At 30.7% G+C, this 18274-nt stretch overlaps 1 protein-coding gene across 2 annotated transcripts in view; it reads left to right on the top strand.

The window, feature by feature from the left end:
• Positions 1-18274, top strand: part of wb (wing blister) — a 303585-nt gene that overhangs the window by 108222 nt on the left and 177089 nt on the right. The window contains exons 5-6 of one of the 2 annotated variants that reach the window (XM_012291694.2): positions 13091-13327; positions 16781-16942. In XM_012291694.2, coding sequence (XP_012147084.2) covers positions 13091-13327; positions 16781-16942 — 399 coding nt within the window. The remainder of the gene's footprint in view (positions 1-13090; positions 13328-16780; positions 16943-18274) is intronic. The other variant, XM_012291696.2, reaches the window with a different exon arrangement.

Below are 18274 nucleotides of genomic sequence, written 5' to 3'. Positions count from 1 at the left end.
AAAGTATGAAAGATAGATTAGTATAATGTACAAATTTTCCTTCTTTCAAATTTGATAATCTGGTAATTTTGAAATTCAGAAATTAAAGAATTTAGAAGTTTAAAAGTCTAAAAATCTGCAAATCTGCAAATCTACAAATCTGTAAATCCACAAATCCGCAAATCTGTAAATCTGTAAATCTGTAAATCTGTAAATCTGTAAATCTGTAAATCTGTAAATCTGTAAATCCATAAATCCACAAATCCACAAATCCACAAATCCACAAATCTACAAATCTACAAATCTGTAAATCCACAAATCTACAAATCTGTAAATTCACAAATCTACAAATCTGTAAATCCACAAATCTACAAATCCACAAATCCACAAATCTAAAACTCTAAAAATCTGTAAATCTACAAATCTACAAATCTACAAATCTATAAATCTAAAAATCTAAAAACCTTGAAATTCAAAAATTTAAAAATCTAGCTATTTAAGAACATATCCACTTCATAAACTCTCTTCTATCGCTGATACATACTACTCACTCAATATCACTGATCCATATCTTGTATCCACAACTAACATTTATGTACCTATTTCACGAGAACATAGCAATATACTATACTCCTGTATCCAACAGTGTAGCTAATTATACATTATACGCTACTCTAATTATACCCTACCTGTTGTTCATTATTTAAAACATCACGTTCCACGTTCACGATCATCACCATAAACGCGTCCGCCACTTGTCACGATGTTTTCACGTAACCTCATTAATGATCAACGACTGCCGCCGCTTGTTTCGGATACCGAAGCAACCAGATCTCGAATCTGAAAAAAAGGAGAAGATTCATCGGGACCATGATCAAGTACCGATCAAACGTTTTTATAGTGATACTCTTGATGTTACGATGGATCGATTAGAATCGAATTTTGGCGATGTTCAGCAGGGTAAATTGAATTAGTTTTTGGGCGGGTTCGGTGTACCATTCGGCTGACGATTGTCACGTAGATCGAATTGCAGCCGCATTACTGAATAAATAACTGTAAAACATCTGAAATATTTCGGGTTGCGTCTCAATCAAACTGTCATCATCCGTCATATACATACGTGCACATACAGTTTTGTTTAAATATAGATGATCTAGTTATGGTCAAATAAAATATACAGAAACATATTATAGTATTTGTGCATGAAAAGAAAATGTCTTCAGGTTAATTTTACTGTTATTCTGATGTGTAACATTTTTATGAAGACACGTGTATACAATGGGAGGATTCCTGATTATCGAATTAAGACATGATTTAACTTTTAAAATATTTTGTAAATAATTAATATTATTTTAAGATTTATCAATTTGAAGGAAATAGTTTTGTTATGTGTAGACGAAGAAATATTTATTATATGATACTCAGAATATATGGAAGAACTTTATACAATTGATGGTAGGATGTAACATACTATTACACGTCACTGCATAATATATCATATTACTATACAAATATACTATATCGCGTTACTATAAAATATATTACATTCCTATACAGATATACTGTATCATATTGCTATAATAACAGATTATATTAGTATACATACATAATGTATCGTGTTACTATAAAATATATTACATTTCTATATAGACATACTATATCACGTTACTATAATAACAGATTATATTACTATACATATATACATAATGTATCGTGTTACTATAAAATATATCACATTACTATACATATATGTTGCACAACATTCTATATTATATTTTTTTATTACATGAAAAACAAGTTCTATTTTATAAAGAGTAACATTTCGTTTCAGCTGCAGACTGCAATTATTTTACCACTGATTGCATGAAAGTATTACATATACAATATATGTATGTATAGCAACTGATACTTCAATTAAAATTTTGTACTACAATACAATGATGTGATTTAAATCTTCTAGTGTCATATTTTGATAAAATTAAAATTTGTTAACACAATATTTTATTAACATAATTAGAATCATTAATAAAATTCTTTAATATAATTAGAATTCTTTCATAGAATATTCTAATATAATACTGAATATAATTAAAATTTGTTAGCATAATTTTTAATGTACTTAAAAAAATGATATCTGATATGTACTTGTATACAAAGGAAAGTGTCAATGATTACTTTTGTTTGCTTTGTTCTATCTCACATTGTAGACCTTGTACAACCGTAATAACATATTAACCACGTATACATAATTCTTGATTATTATATATAGCAAGGCTGACATTAATTAAGCTTCCGATATACCGATCTCACTAAATCATCCGATAATGTTTCATTGAATCATTCGCGGTATATCTATTCTTATGAATGACAATGTGGTCATTAATGAAAATACAATGAAGCCTGTGATGCATCGTAAAAAAGTGTTGGTTACGATTCACTGGTCTCATCTGCAACTCAGTATCTTTCGAGTTACGATACAAACACGTCTCGTAAGTTTCTTATCGTAATTTTGCTCGTACAGCACGAGTATTCACAATGAATCCTAATAATTAACTATTATAAAATCTTATGTTATATTATTATATAAAAACATTTATAATTATTTTACTTGTAAATAAAGCTCGATAATTTCAGTGAAAAAGTGTTAATCAAAGTCAGTAAATATATTATCTTTAATTAACGATTAATGCACTATTTCAAATAATAATTATTTGCAGTTAGCACTTTGTGAGGTTAAAAATAAATATTTTACAGGACACTTTACATATTAAATGTAAAATAGTTAGTTACTTTATAAATTAAATTTTTTGTTTGTTACTGTGCATTACTTGTTAATTTACAATTACAGAGAATTATTTGTTGTTATAGTCAATTAAATAAATTTATATGTGAAGTAAGTGATTTTACAGATACATGTGTACTTTATTAGATATTTTATTAAAATATACCATTATACTTGATAATGAATATCAATTTCAATGAAGAAATTATATATAAAATGATGAATTCAATATTTTTATTTTAATAGTTCAAATTTTTATAAATAATAGATTAGAAAAAAATCAAACAAATAATTTGCTAATAGTTACATTTACCTTGCATAAATTTGTTTCGCATTATTTATATAGACATTTATTTTTTAAATTAATATTCAACTTGACCCTTGTCTGGTGAAGCTTTTATTTAACTCGCTGTCCAAATTTTTATTCTAATTATTCTGGGTCAAAACGACCTCGTATTTGAATACTTCATCAATCACAAAACATTTGTTTTTTAAATGTTAATTCTTGATACTGTAATATTAGATCCACCAAAAAGTTTTGTTCTTTTTTTCAATTAAAACGAAAACAATACACTTTCAGTATATTTATTAGTATTCACTGAACAATATAATTTATTAGTGACCTCTCTAACATGATTATAATTTGTGAATTCCATTTCTATACAATGAGTCATCTTTGGAGACGAAAAAGTCAAAACCTGGAGGCGTACAGAACTTTCTGATAGACCTTATATAACGATGTTGTAATGTAATCCAGTATAATAATATACCTAACGATATAGTCACATATCTATTTATATAATAACATCATAATAATACAAATAATTATATAATAATATATTGACATGTATAACATAATAATTTAATAATGTAATATATTATTTTGCAGTAACATTAAAAAAACGATAATTTATATACTTTTATAATAATAACGCAATAGTGATGTTAAATATAATAAAGACACAATAACATTTATAATTGTGCAATAGCATAATAATACAATAATATATATACTTATATAATAATATAATAATTTAGTAATATATCAGATTGCATAACAGCACAGTAATGCAATTCCAAATATAATAACATATACAATGTAATAACATAAGGGTACAATAATACATATAATTTTATACTAAAATAGTAATACAATAATATATTATAATATGCTAGTATAATATACATATACACACAATATACTATAATATACTAGCATAACGTACGTACACACACAATATAGTACAATATGAACTAAATAACCTTTACAAAAATTTGAAGTACCACTAAAGTATTATTGTAAAAATAAAGTATGTCAGTGCTTTATTACAATTGTGCAATAACATAATAATGCAATAATATGTATCGCTATATAATAATGTAATAATTTAGTAATATATATGATTGCATAACAACACAGTAATGAAATGACAATACAATAACATGTACAATGTAATAACATAATGATACAATAATATATATAATTTCATACTAATAATAATACTACAATAATGTACTATAATATGCTAGTATAATACACATATACACACAATATACTATAATATACTAGCATAATATACATATACACACAATATAGCAAAATATGACCTACATAACCTTTAAAAAAATTTGAAGTACCATTAAAGTATTACCGTAAAAATAAAGTATACCAGTCTTTCCCAGTAATAATACCAACTTCTCCATATTAATACTGCTATTCTAACAAATTCCAACTGTCCGTCAACGATATATAAATAAACCACACGAATAAGGGTTGCAGCTTAACTAGCAACGAAATAAGTGGAAAAGCTGGAAGCACATTTTTGGATACCCCTTTCCAGGATACAAATAAACGAGCAAGCTAGATAAATTTAAACAGGCAAAACGCGTGGTTAATACGACGCGTGTGGCCTCATCATTTAAAATGGAAACTGAACGTCATCTCGTACTCTCAGTAACCAAAGTGCACGATATTATTTACTACCGCGATAATGGTTATCCTATGTGCACTTTACGTACTCTTGTTCGCGTTCTTTATGTTGCCGTAAATAACTGAATCCGGTTTGCAACAGTTTCCTTTCAGCATTGTTTTAACGACTGATAATTATTATGTCTCATACAGGATGAGCGAATTATTTTTCATGTTACTGGGTTTACGGAATTTGTTGATATGATGGATCTTAGGTTTCTCATTTTCAATTACGGAAATTAGGTAGAGGGTTTTATTAAGATTTTAACTTTTAACTGTTACAATTCATCAGAATTAAATGTGACTATGATGCTGAAGAATGTAGGCACTAAAATTTTTTACAAAGAAGCTATTCAGTAATTTGACGTGAAAAAATTGTAAGTTAAATTAAAAATGAAGAAGGGATTTAAAAAAATCATAAAGTCATAATTAAAGAATATTACACTTTTAATTTGTTATTAATTTCATTAGTTTTAATGTCTTTAATCTTCTATTATAAAATTTGAAGAAAATTATCCGATTTATTTTATGCAGAATATTTTCGAAATGGTGGTACAAAAAAGATGATCAATTTACATGAAAAAATGGGATAAAAATATAGAATACAATTTTTTCTTATATCTTCAGTTTCAAAAATTGAGTTTGAACAGTCTCAAAGTATTCATAAAAAAAAAGAGTTTCTTAAAAATAAAGCAATATATGAAAAAATAATATTCCATATTTTTTACTTATTTTTCTACGTTCGCTCAATTTCCAATTTCGAAAACAGTCCGCACCGTAAATAAAATTTTACCACGAAAGTGCAATCGAATATTGTTTGAAATAAATCTAAAGTAAATATTCACATGGTAATTCAGAATTTACAATAGGCTCGTGGATAACGTTCGCAGAGCAATTGAGCCACATGCAAATTAATGTCTCCGATAACGTGCAGCCTGTTATCTTAACGTTCCAATAAATTTCAAAATGTTACAAAGGGGCGATTGCGTGGCCGTTCTATCTTCCATTCGAGTGCGATGCGTAAAGCACACAGCCGGATATCGCGAAACATAAAGAAGTATCTTCAGCGTGGCGATCATTACGATTTATAAAGCGTCCTTATGCGAACCGTGTCATCCATTACGCCTTCTACGTTAATTGATTCAATAACCGGAGAAAAAGTACTAGAAACCGGAAGGCCAGTATCGTTTACCCTTCTCAAATTCTTATTTTCGTTTTCTCTCGAACTGGTTTCGCGTTAGGAAATATTGCGGGATCAGATTAAAAGCTGAAATATTAACCCTTATCTGGTCATGGCGAGTACGATGGACTCACGTAACTAGTTTTCTTTCGAATTACGTGTAGATAGGTGGGAGACTTGTTGAGGCAACTAGATACGCTTTTTTTATATTTTAACAATTTTTTGTAAGTAAAGGTCTTTTACTTTTTTATGGGCACATGTAGATGCAATATATCGAATTGTTCGTATATTTGAATTCTAACGAAGTAATATTAATATTAACATTTTCAGCTTTTTATTATTTTACTAGTAAACATTTTATTGTTTCACATTGACAGGATGACATACTTTATTTAACTTTCATTTAATATTTGTAACTTTATCTTAATATAGTAAGATTAATGATATTAATGCAATATTAATATTAATATTATAGCAATAATTAATATTATGTATAATAAAATTATTGTTACTGTTGTTACTATGGTATTATTTAACAGTGAACGAATCTAAGAGACAGCAAAAATTTCTAAATGCTCAAAGTTTTGAATGTATGCAATAAAATGCAACATAACAATATAATAAAAACTTTATTTATTTTTGTACAATACTGTAATCAAGTATTAATACCTTTAATCAAAACTTCATTACTTAAATTCAAAACCTTGAATATTTAGAAATTTTTTATTTCAGTAATTTTTAATAAATAATGTAATTCAGTCGTTTTTAATTAAAATTTCAGAAATTTGTATTAAATGTGAAATAATAGTATAACATAATATCATCATCATATAAAATAATATGTAGGATTATTTCCACGTGCTGTCATGGTTTTTTCCATAGAATGACCGTTAACATGGGTTTTTTCCATCAGCGATCGTCTTTTGTTTTAACGGCGTTTGGCGCGTGCGAAAGACTTGCGAGTCAATCGTGATTTTACTCTCTTGCGTGTAGCTTCGACGGAAAGCAGTGCCGTCCGAAGTGTTGTGTGTCTTTCTTTGTGTGTCTTTCTTTGTGTGTATTCTTAAATATATATATTATTAATCTCTTTCTTTTATTAAAACATACTCGAGTGTTATTTCTCCTTACCCTCCTATCCTACAAATTTGGGGGCTCGTCAAAAAGAACCATAAACATTTTCGTGTGAATAGTGTGTTTAAAGTAACGAACAGTGTGATTGAAGTAACGAACAGTGTGATAAAAGAAACGAACAGTGTGATTAAAGCAATAAACAGTGTGATTTAAGCAACAAACAGTGTGATCTGGGAGAAAAGACTTGTAACTACTGAACTTTGAACATTTTTCTGTGTGTTACGTTGTGTAATTCGTTCAATACGTGTCCATCATGGAGTGTTTGGGACAAATCGAGGCTGTAAAGGAAAAAATTAAAACTGCGTCTGTAGCTGCGATAAGGTCTTTGCATAAATTCATCTTCCATGATGAAGGAGATCGAAGTAATCGCAAAAGGCTGAGAAATTTTGAAGGTTTTTCGTTTGCCATTAATTCGGAAGAATATACAGCGCAATTAGAATATGCCAGACGGTTAACTACCGGTGATCTTATTTCAAGTTGCAACGTTTTAGGCATTGATTTTACGGGAAGTAAAGAGGAAATAATAGTACGTATGTGCAGCACTCTAATGGATTTGAATCAGTTAGTAAAACCGAATGATGAAGAGGAAGAGGAAGAGGGTGAGGAAGATGATGATAAAAATGCTGCTGATGAAATGGGAAACGACAGTGGTAATGAACGTGATATCGAAGTAACCCCAGCACGGCGACAAGAAAGAGACGTTAATTTTGCTTTCAGTTTTAAAGATGTGGAAAACACGTTACGCACTTTCGATGGTAGTAATGCGTATCCGGTGGAAAAGTGGATAGAAGATTTTGAAGAAGCGGCTGAAATCTTTCAATGGACAGAATTGCAAAAATTGATATTTGCTAAACGATCTTTATCGGGGTTGGCAAAATTGTTCATTCAGAGTGAGCGTGCTATTAATTCGTGGTGCAAATTGAAAAATGCGCTAAAAAAAGAATTCGTCTCTAAAGCGAACAGTGCACAAATTCATAAAATGCTGTCCAAACGAAAACTCCTGGCGCATGAAAGTGTGCAAGAATATTATTTGACAATGAAAGAATTGGCTGCAAGAGGTTCCGTCGAAGAAGAAGCTTTAATCCAGTATATCGTGGACGGTGTAGTAGACGATACACCTAATAAATTTATTCTATTTGGTGCTACCACTTTGGAAGAGGTGAAGAAACGCTTGGTTACATACGAGGAGGTACGGAAGAAATGCCGAGAAAGAAATTATTCTTACAAGAGGACGACGCAGGCAAACAAGGAATCTTTCACGAACCAGAAAATAGCAGAACAACCCTCCAATACCAGTAAGATAAGTAAAAGCGAAGTACGTTGTTTCATTTGCGGTAAGAAAGGACATCATGCGAATAATTGCGAAAATAAATCTCTAGGTCGAAAATGTTTCAAGTGTCAATCTCACGGTCATATAGCGTCTAACTGTCCGACTATTAAAAATGAAAATGTAACTAATGTCCCGCGAATGAATAATATTGCCATAGTTCATTCAAATAATATGACTAAGGAAATTAAAATTGACAATGTTTCTCTAAATGCATTGATTGATACGGGAAGCCAGCTTACCATAGTTCGAACAAGTTTTGCTGATAAATTGAACATTCAATCTTTAAACAAAATAAATGTTACATTGTCGGGATTAGGAAAGAATACAGTTTCTACGTTAGGTTATTTCTCTTCTGTTGTGAGCATTGATAATTTTGATTTTCCATGCAATATTTACGTTGTACCAGATAGCGCGATATATTTAGATGCAATAGTTGGTAGAGATATTTTAAATCAAGCGGAAATAAAAATCGATCCATATGGAATTTCTATTAAAAAGGTGTCGCAAAATATTTTTCTTGCCGAAATCAATATACCTAATGATAATAATTTAAATATCGAAGAAACTGCGAGCGTAGAACATCGTGAAAGCATTGAGAAATTAATTACAAATTATAAACCAAAAAAAGTTAAAAATACAGAAGTTGAGATGAAAATAGTATTAAAAGACGAAATGCCGATTTTTGAAAGACCGAGACGTTTACCAGTACCAGAACGCGAGATAGTTGATAAACAGGTAGAAGAATGGATTAAAGAAGATATTGTTGAGCCTTGCGTATCAGATTTTTGTAGCCAGGTAGTTGTTGTAAAAAAGAAAGATGGTTCGCCGAGAGTGTGCATAGATTATAGGAAGATTAATAAAATGATAATGAAGGATAGATTTCCCTTGCCATTAATAGAAGACCAGCTCGATAAATTGTATGATGCAAAAGTTTTTACAACTCTTGATATGAGAAATGGTTTTTTTCATGTATTTGTAGAAGAAAATAGCCGAAAATACACGTCTTTCGTTACACATAAAGGTCATTTTCAATTTAAGAGAGTTCCTTTCGGTTTGTGTAACTCTCCGGCAGTTTTCCAGCGCTTTGTAAACCATGTGTTTAGAAAATTAATAAATGACGGGATTTTAGTACCATATATTGACGATTTCATCATTCCAGCTGAAGACGAAAACGTGTCTATTTTAAGATTAGCATTAGTGTTAGATACAGCTGCAGAATTCGGATTAGAATTGAATCTTAAAAAGTGTGCCTTTTTAAAGCGAGAAATAGAGTTTTTGGGTCATGTGATAAAGAATGGTCGTATATATCCTTCATCATCAAAAATACAAGCAATATTGAAATTCCCAGAACCAAAAACTGTAAAGGATACACGTAGTTTTCTCGGACTCGCTGGATATTTTCGTAAATTTATTTTCAATTTCGCTGTATTGGCTAAACCTTTGACTGATTTGCTAAAAAAAGAAACTACATTTAATTTTAGTGATAAAGAAAAAATTGCTTTTGAAACGCTTAAAAATTGTTTGTCGCGGAATCCGGTTTTGAATATCTATAATCCAAAATTCGAAACGGAATTGCACACTGATGCAAGCAGTGACGGTTATGGTGCTATTTTGTTGCAAAAATCTTTAGATGATAGTCAATGGCATCCAGTGTATTATTTTAGTAAAAAGACAACCGATATCGAGAAAAAATATTCCAGTTACGAATTAGAAGTATTAGCAGTGATAGAAGCATTAAAAAGACTGCGTGTTTACCTTTTAGGTATTAAATTTAAAATTGTAACTGATTGTCAGGCATTTGAGAAAACGATGAGTAAAAGAGATATTACAACGAAAATAGCGAGATGGGCATTATTACTTCAAGAATATGATTATAAAATCGAACATAGACCGGGTGTTAAAATGAAGCATGTAGATGCGTTGAGTCGGTATCCAGTTATGTGTATTAAAATTTGCGATATTGCGGCACGTGTTAAGCGAGCACAAGATGACGATGAATCTATTAAAGTGATCAAAGATTTGTTAAAAAATGAACCGTATGAAGACTACTTTGTAAAAAATAATATTCTCTATAAATTTGCAGAAGGCCGTGAATTATTAGTCATACCTGAAAATATGCAAAGCGAATTAATTAAACAAGCGCATGATAAAGGACATTTTGCAGTTAAAAGAACGGAAGAATCAATAAAGCAGAATTATTACATTCCGAAATTACAACAAAAAATTAAAGATTTTATCTCAAATTGTATTCCGTGTATTTTAGTGAATAAGAAAGCTGGTAAGCAAGAAGGATATCTGCATCCTTTGTTTAAAGGAGATGCACCGTTGCAAACATATCATCTCGATCATTTAGGCCCGTTAGAATCTACTAATAAGAAATACTCGTACATTTTAGCGGTAATAGATAGTTTTACGAAATTTGTATGGTTATACCCTACAAAATCTACAACATCAGCGGAAGTGATCGCTAAATTAGAAATTCAAAAAACTACTTTTGGAAACCCAGCACATATTATTACTGATAGAGGTACTGCATTCACATCTAAAGAATTTGTTGATTACTGCGTTACAGAAAATATTAAACTTTCAAATATTACTACAGGTTTACCTCGTGCTAACGGTCAAGTTGAAAGATTAAATCGCACAATTATTTCTGTTTTATCTAAACTAACGTTAGATGATCCTACTAAGTGGTATAAGTTTATAGGCGATATTCAAAGAATAATAAATAATACCTACCAGAGAAGTATAAATACGACACCGTTTGAATTACTTGTAGGAACGAAAATAAAAACAAAAACGGACATAATGCTAAAAGAGTTAATAGAAGCGGAATTTATCAATGATTTTAACGATGCTAGGGAGAAATTGAGACAGGAAGCAAAGAAACAAATTGTAAAGGTGCAGGAGGAGAATAGAAAAACGTATAACTTGCGTAGAAGACCGGCTAGTGTGTATAAAATAGGCGATTTGGTGGCAATAAAGCGTACACAAATTCAACCGGGAAGTAAATTAAAACCGGCATATTTAGGACCTTATCAAATTAGTAAAGTGAAAAACAATAACACATATAACGTTATTAAAGTAGGTTATTGCGATGGACCGAAGACGACAACAACTTGCGCACAATATTTAAAGCCATGGGCGTTAATTAATTTGGCATCCGAGGCGGATGAACTATAGGATGGCCGAGTTGTAGGATTATTTCCACGTGCTGTCATGGTTTTTTCCATAGAATGACCGTTAACATGGGTTTTTTCCATCAGCGATCGTCTTTTGTTTTAACGGCGTTTGGCGCGTGCGAAAGACTTGCGAGTCAATCGTGATTTTACTCTCTTGCGTGTAGCTTCGACGGAAAGCAGTGCCGTCCGAAGTGTTGTGTGTCTTTCTTTGTGTGTCTTTCTTTGTGTGTATTCTTAAATATATATATTATTAATCTCTTTCTTTTATTAAAACATACTCGAGTGTTATTTCTCCTTACCCTCCTATCCTACAATATTATCAATTTTATTATTATAATTGTAATTATTTTATAATTTTCAAAAAATCAAATAACCTAAATTATTGTAAAACAGTCAATAACAAGACACCATTACCACATACCATCCATATAAAAACATACAACGCCGCATAAAAAACAAAATTTAAGAACACCAAACTACAGAACAAGCTCCAAGCATACAATAATAATGACCCCAAAAAAATATCAATGAAACTGAACACGAGAATTCAATCAAGTCACCGTAATTGCTGCACAAGTACATTCACTCATAAATCCGTTAAAAACAAACTGCGCAAATATTAATCAATCGCAAGGCAATCGGTAAGGTTCCATTAAGAGTTACAACGGTAGAGTGGTTTTTCTCCATTAGAACACATACCTACTTCCATACGCACATTTTTCTCCTCGCTTGAGAGATTAATAAATGTAGCAAAGAATCGAAAGGAAAACTCACGGAAGAATTGGCTTGCATAGATGTTAACCCTTAACCTACAACTACGTGTCACGTGACACACATTATAGTTGTGATAAACCAGACTCGTATTTTCACTGCAATTGAATTTTGGGTTCAATTCTAATTACCTGTATCATCAAGGATTGTTGAAAGCAATGCCTAACATTTTAACATTCTTTAGTTGTCTTAACGTTGTAACAATAATTAGGTATTTGTGAACGCAACTGCCTAGAAAATTATAGGTTAAGGGCTTAAGTATTTTGTGCACCGACTTACGCACTTGAGAAGCTTTTGTAATCCTTGTCTCCTGCGAAAAGGCACGAGAACAATAATTTTACCCATCCAAGATTTTCAAGCAAAGAATCAATCTAACGCTTTCTTTTCCAAATTCTTCGCATAATCACGCGGACATAGAGCCCGATTTTGAAATTAACTCCTAAAATGTTATTAAAATATATTTTCGTTTTTAATAAAATTTTAAGAGTCGATTCGCAAAATCGGGCTCGGAGTTGCACAATAACGTAAAGAATATTTTGAAAAAGAAAGTAGGAGAAAATATTGCTTCGTTGCTTGAAAATCGTGCATCGGCGAAATTATAACTGTTGCCTCTCCGCTACGGAGGAACATAAGAGGGACAAGGATCGCCGAAGTTTCTGTTTTGTCGTACTCCAATGTTAATTCAAAGTTGGTTCGCTCTACTAGATCCTTAATCAGTTACAAGAGGATTGATAAGGTTCCATTAAGAGGTGGTATTGTTTCTCAGCATCAAGAATGCGAATGCGAGCGCCACACGTGCGGCGAAAGATGCGAAAAATGCTGTCCAATGTACAATCAGATTCCGTGGAAACCTGGCACAGCTGCGAAGGGCTTTCACTGCGAGAAATGCAACTGCAATGGACATGCAACCTCCTGCAGATATGATCAGGATGTGGCCGACAGAAGAATGTCCATGGACATTCGTGGGAAATTTCGTGGTGGTGGTGTCTGCATTAATTGCACAGTAAGCCCGAATTTCACAGAACACGAACCTTACTGCAATTTTTCGTACTAACGAGATCTCATGCCCTTCGGAACAACGACGTTCAAGCTGTTATGAAGTATTGTACACCACAGGCAATAATTTTGTAAAATCGTGAATCTTCTAAAAGGGGTGGTTTATAAATTCGAAGTTCTTGTGTTTGATAATTAACTGTTTGTGGATCAAGAATAAATATTAAAGACAAATTATTCATATACTTATTTATGTAAAAATAATGAAGGGACAGAATATGTTAATAACTTAATTTTAGCTAGTTTAGCAAGTATATGTTAACTATTTGGTTTTGCTTCATGGAAATCATGAAAAATTAATGTACTTATTTTATGGACAATTTGAGCAAGTACAAAAGTTTCTTCAAAATTTAATTTGTTCTGTCGAAGTTTAGAAGGTAGAAGTTTGTTTTCCAGTTAGTTTCAGTAATGAAAATTAAAAAGGAAGACAAAATGCAAAAATTTATACGGAATCCATGATTTTCTTTATTTAGTAAACTTAGTATTTTTCCCATTAAGCCACAATGTATTCCTCTTTTCTCCCTTGCTTTAGAAAGTTGCGTGCTACCGCTGTACAAAATTATTACCTTTGATGTACTCAACAATCATACAAAGTTTGAACAAAATCGGCGTTGTAAAGGTTGTGAGGTCCTTCTGTAAAAAAGTATTTGTATAAAATACACAAATATTCCTTTGTACAAAGTAGAGTTGCATATTACTCAAATGATTTTCAAATATAAATTTTGAACAAAAGAGAAGTAATTCAAGACAACAAATGATTTTTCATTTGAATACAAAAATTATTAGTAAATAGAAAAACAATTTGAAGAAAAAGTTTTGGATAGAAAATTAATAGTTACTTTTGGAATTACTTTATTTTGTTCGAAATTTGTATTTAACGATTATTCGAATAATGGCTAATCCTTTTGTAAAATATTCTAACTATACGTATTGGGTTGATGGGAAAGGTTTTTCGTTCTTTTTTTTATACTTAAGAATTTAGAGATTTGAATGTATAAAAATGAAAAAATGGAAGGTCTTGAATATTTGGAAGTTTAGAGAAACTTATGAGAAATTGAAAATTTGGAAGTATAGAAATTTCGATATTTGAGAAGTTGGAAATTTAGAAATTTTAAGATTTGAGGATTAACGGATTTTGAAAGTTGGGTTTTATATAATTCGAAAATTTAGAAATTCATAGATTTGAGAGTTTGGACATTTAAGAATTTGGGAATTTGAATGTTTGGAAATTTGAAAATTTGGAAAAATAAAGATTTGGGGTTGTGTAGATTTGGAGACTTGTGGATTTGGAAATTTAGGAATTTGGAAATTTGATGAATTTAGAAGTTTCAAAATTTTTTAATTCTAAAATGTGTACTATCTTAAGAACTTGGAAAGAGTATTTGAGAATTTGGAAATCTTTAAGACACTAACTTGTACTTTAAGTAATTTGAAAATCTACAAATTTAGAAGTTTAAAAATTAAAAAATTTCAGAATTCATAAATTTCTAAGTTTTAGAACTCGAAAAGTTAGAATCTTGGAAACTTTCGAATCTGATAATTTAGGAAATATTAAATTCTCTAATTTACATATTTACAAACTTATAAATTTGTGATTTTATGAACTTATGATCTTCAAATTTTTCCTCCATTTATTAATACTGTTGCAATAATGTTACTTTCCATTTTACGTAAACAGAAACCAAAAGTACTTTTTCACCAACCCAATATACTAACTACAATTAGTATAATAATAGTAATCAACTACACTTAATATTATTAATTAAGAATATTATTATACAGAGTGTATCCTCTATTATTAACCACTATTTTTCAAATACTTCCGATAATCTGCCAAAAACTCGTTTTCAACAAGTTATTCAGCTTTCGATGTTAAGTATTAATATTTTTAAAATTTTAGAGAAATTATTTTGGACATAAATAAATATAATTCTTCCCTTTCTTAAATACCACAACACTATTTTTTGTATTTCACAAAGATAAAATAGATGAAAAATTTAACAAATGATGTATTGTCATATTTGTCATAATGAGACACCATGACAAATTGAATGATTTATTATACTAGCTTGTATCCCAAAATTCATGTTCGAATACCAGAAACATTGATATGCAAAATTATTTTATTTAAAAAAAATATATATATTATACCGTATCATATTTTTCTTTATTTTTGTTCTAACAATCTCAACTTTATTTTGAATATATAACTTGATTAAATTGTAATATTTTCCCCTTTTAAAGTTCCCATTGATTACACCTAAATTTACAAGTTCAATGTCATCTCTAGATTACATTATATATAATATATATTTTAACTGTCTTTAAACATCAACGGCAATTGTATAAAATCCAATATACGAGGTGCGATCATTAAGTTCCGAGATTGTGTCTGCTGTGGCCAAACGAATGACACGATTGACATGCGCTCGCAGAACATAAAAATAACAATCTTCGAGACATATGACACGAAGTTTGGAAGCGATATCTTCATTGAATCTAGTGTTATACAAGTTTATGGTAGCATACGCACGCTCTTCTTTGCGAAATCACGATGGACTCCAAATTGGAACAGAGGGACATAAAAAAAAAGAAACATGGAAAATTGTCGTCCTTCCTCACCCTCCGTATTCATCAGATTTGGAACCCTGTTATTTCTTTTTGTTTCCCAAAATGAAATTAAAGCTCAAGGGTCGCCGATTTGACACGGTGGACGAGATTCAACGCGAATCGCAGCAGGTGCTTGACACGCTTCAACAAGAAGACTTTTAGGAAGCTTTCCAAAAATGGCAGAGGCTCTGGGATCGGTGCATAGCTGCACAAGGGGACTATTTTGAAGGGGATATATAGCCAAATTTGAAATACGTGACTTTATCTGCATATACGGGACCAGTCCCGGAACTTAATGATCGCACCTCATATTGTATTTCGTATCATTTGAAAGTATTCAAGATAACTTTCACTTTGTAATAAAATTATAAATTTTGTATTTTTACTTAATTATTTTGTATTCATTTTGGCAAATGAAAGACTGACAGTCTTTGTTTAAAACTTTTCTTTGACACATTATCAGTGGTGGCTCATAGCTGAGAGATATACTTCCAAAAACATACAACTCTACAATTTAACCCTTTGACTACTTTTTCGCACGTGATCATCAATATACGAAAACTCTACGTATTTGCAATTGTATAATATTGAAACATTTACCGATACTCAACTATTTACACGTGACTAAAAATTAGAAATTAGAATTGTTACACGAAACGATTGCATGTTACATAGATAGTAAAGTAATAAATGCGTTATAGTAAAAAAAGTAGGGGGTGTATAAGCGTTCTTCGCAACCGAAGGGTTTAACACCAATATCGATATTAATTTAAAAAATCAATGAATGTTTTAGGAGCACACGGCCGGTATCAATTGCGAAAAGTGTCAAGTCGGATATTACAGGCCGAATGGTGTTGCACCTGATGCACCTGAACCTTGCACACCCTGCGATTGCAACGTTTATGGCAGCACGGGTTACTGCACTCCTGATGACTCGTACATACACCTGGGAAAGGTAAGGCACATGTCACACAGACACACGATTGCGATCGGTAATTTAATCCTCTTACGCTGTTCAGATAAGTGTTACATTGCAGTTGTATGAATTGATTACACCGCAAGTTTAATTTAACCCTTTCGTTGCGACGTCTGTTATGTCATTGTTGGCGGCTAAGGTTTGTTGAATAATTTGTTATGTATACGTTGATTAGATACGTTGGTTGCATGTAGCAGGGAGGTCATAATTAAGTTTGGAATAAATTGTCATTTATTTAGAAAATTTAGTTGTTTGAATTTGTTTTAGGTACTTAGAAATTTGGGAATTTGGAGATTTGGGGATTTGCGGATTTGGACATTTGGGGATTTGAGAACTTTGGAATTTGAGAATTAGGGATTTGAGAATTTTGGATTTTCAGAATTAGGGATTTGTGAATTTGGGGATTTGAGCATTTGGGGATTTGAGCATTTGGGGATTTGAGAATTTGGGGATTTGAGAATTTGGGGATTTGAGAATCTGGGGATTTGAGAATTTGGGGATTTGAGAATTTTGGAATTTGAGAATTTGGGGTTTTGAGAATTTAGACATTTAAGAATTTGGGGATTTGAGAATTTGGGGATTTGAGAATTTTGGAATTTGAGAATTAGGGATTTGAGAATTTGGGGATTTGAGAATCTAGGGATTTGAGAATTTTGGAATTTGACAATTTGGGGATTTGAGAATTTTGGAATTTGAGAATTAGGAATTTGACAATTTGGGGATTTGAAAATTTTGGAATTTGAGAATTAGGAATTTGACAATTTGGGGATTTGAGAATTTTGGAATTTGAGAATTTGTGAATTTGGGGATTTGATAATTATGTAATTTGATAATTTGAGAACGTAGCAATTAAAGGATTTGAGAAGTTGAGGATTTGAGAATTTAAGAGTTTGAGAATTTGAGACTTTGTAAATATGAAAGTTTTAAATCTTCGAATTTGATCATATGAAGATTTGACAATGTTTGAATGAATTTCTATACTATATGAAGATTTACGGTTTGTTAACTTGGTAATTGGTTTTAGTATTTGAAGTTTGATAATTTGTTAAATTGGTAACTGGATAATTTTGAAATTTTATAATTTAATAATTTGATAGTTTGGTTATTTGAATATTCTCTGTTTTATAATTTGATAATTTAGTAATTTGATAATTAAGTAATTGCTAAATTTAGTAATTTGTAAATTTAAATACTTCAGAAATTTGGAAATTTAGAAATTTAGAAATCAAGAAAATTAGGAACTTGCCTCAAGAATCTGAAAATTTAAATATTTCCATATCTCAAAGCTTAAAAATTGAAAATCCCATAACC

This window comes from Megachile rotundata, chromosome 5 (assembly GCF_050947335.1).
Source record: "Megachile rotundata isolate GNS110a chromosome 5, iyMegRotu1, whole genome shotgun sequence".
Classification (NCBI taxonomy): domain Eukaryota; kingdom Metazoa; phylum Arthropoda; class Insecta; order Hymenoptera; family Megachilidae; genus Megachile; species Megachile rotundata.
Note: the sequence above shows the minus strand (reverse complement) of the source record. Positions and strands in the feature narration are given on the sequence as shown.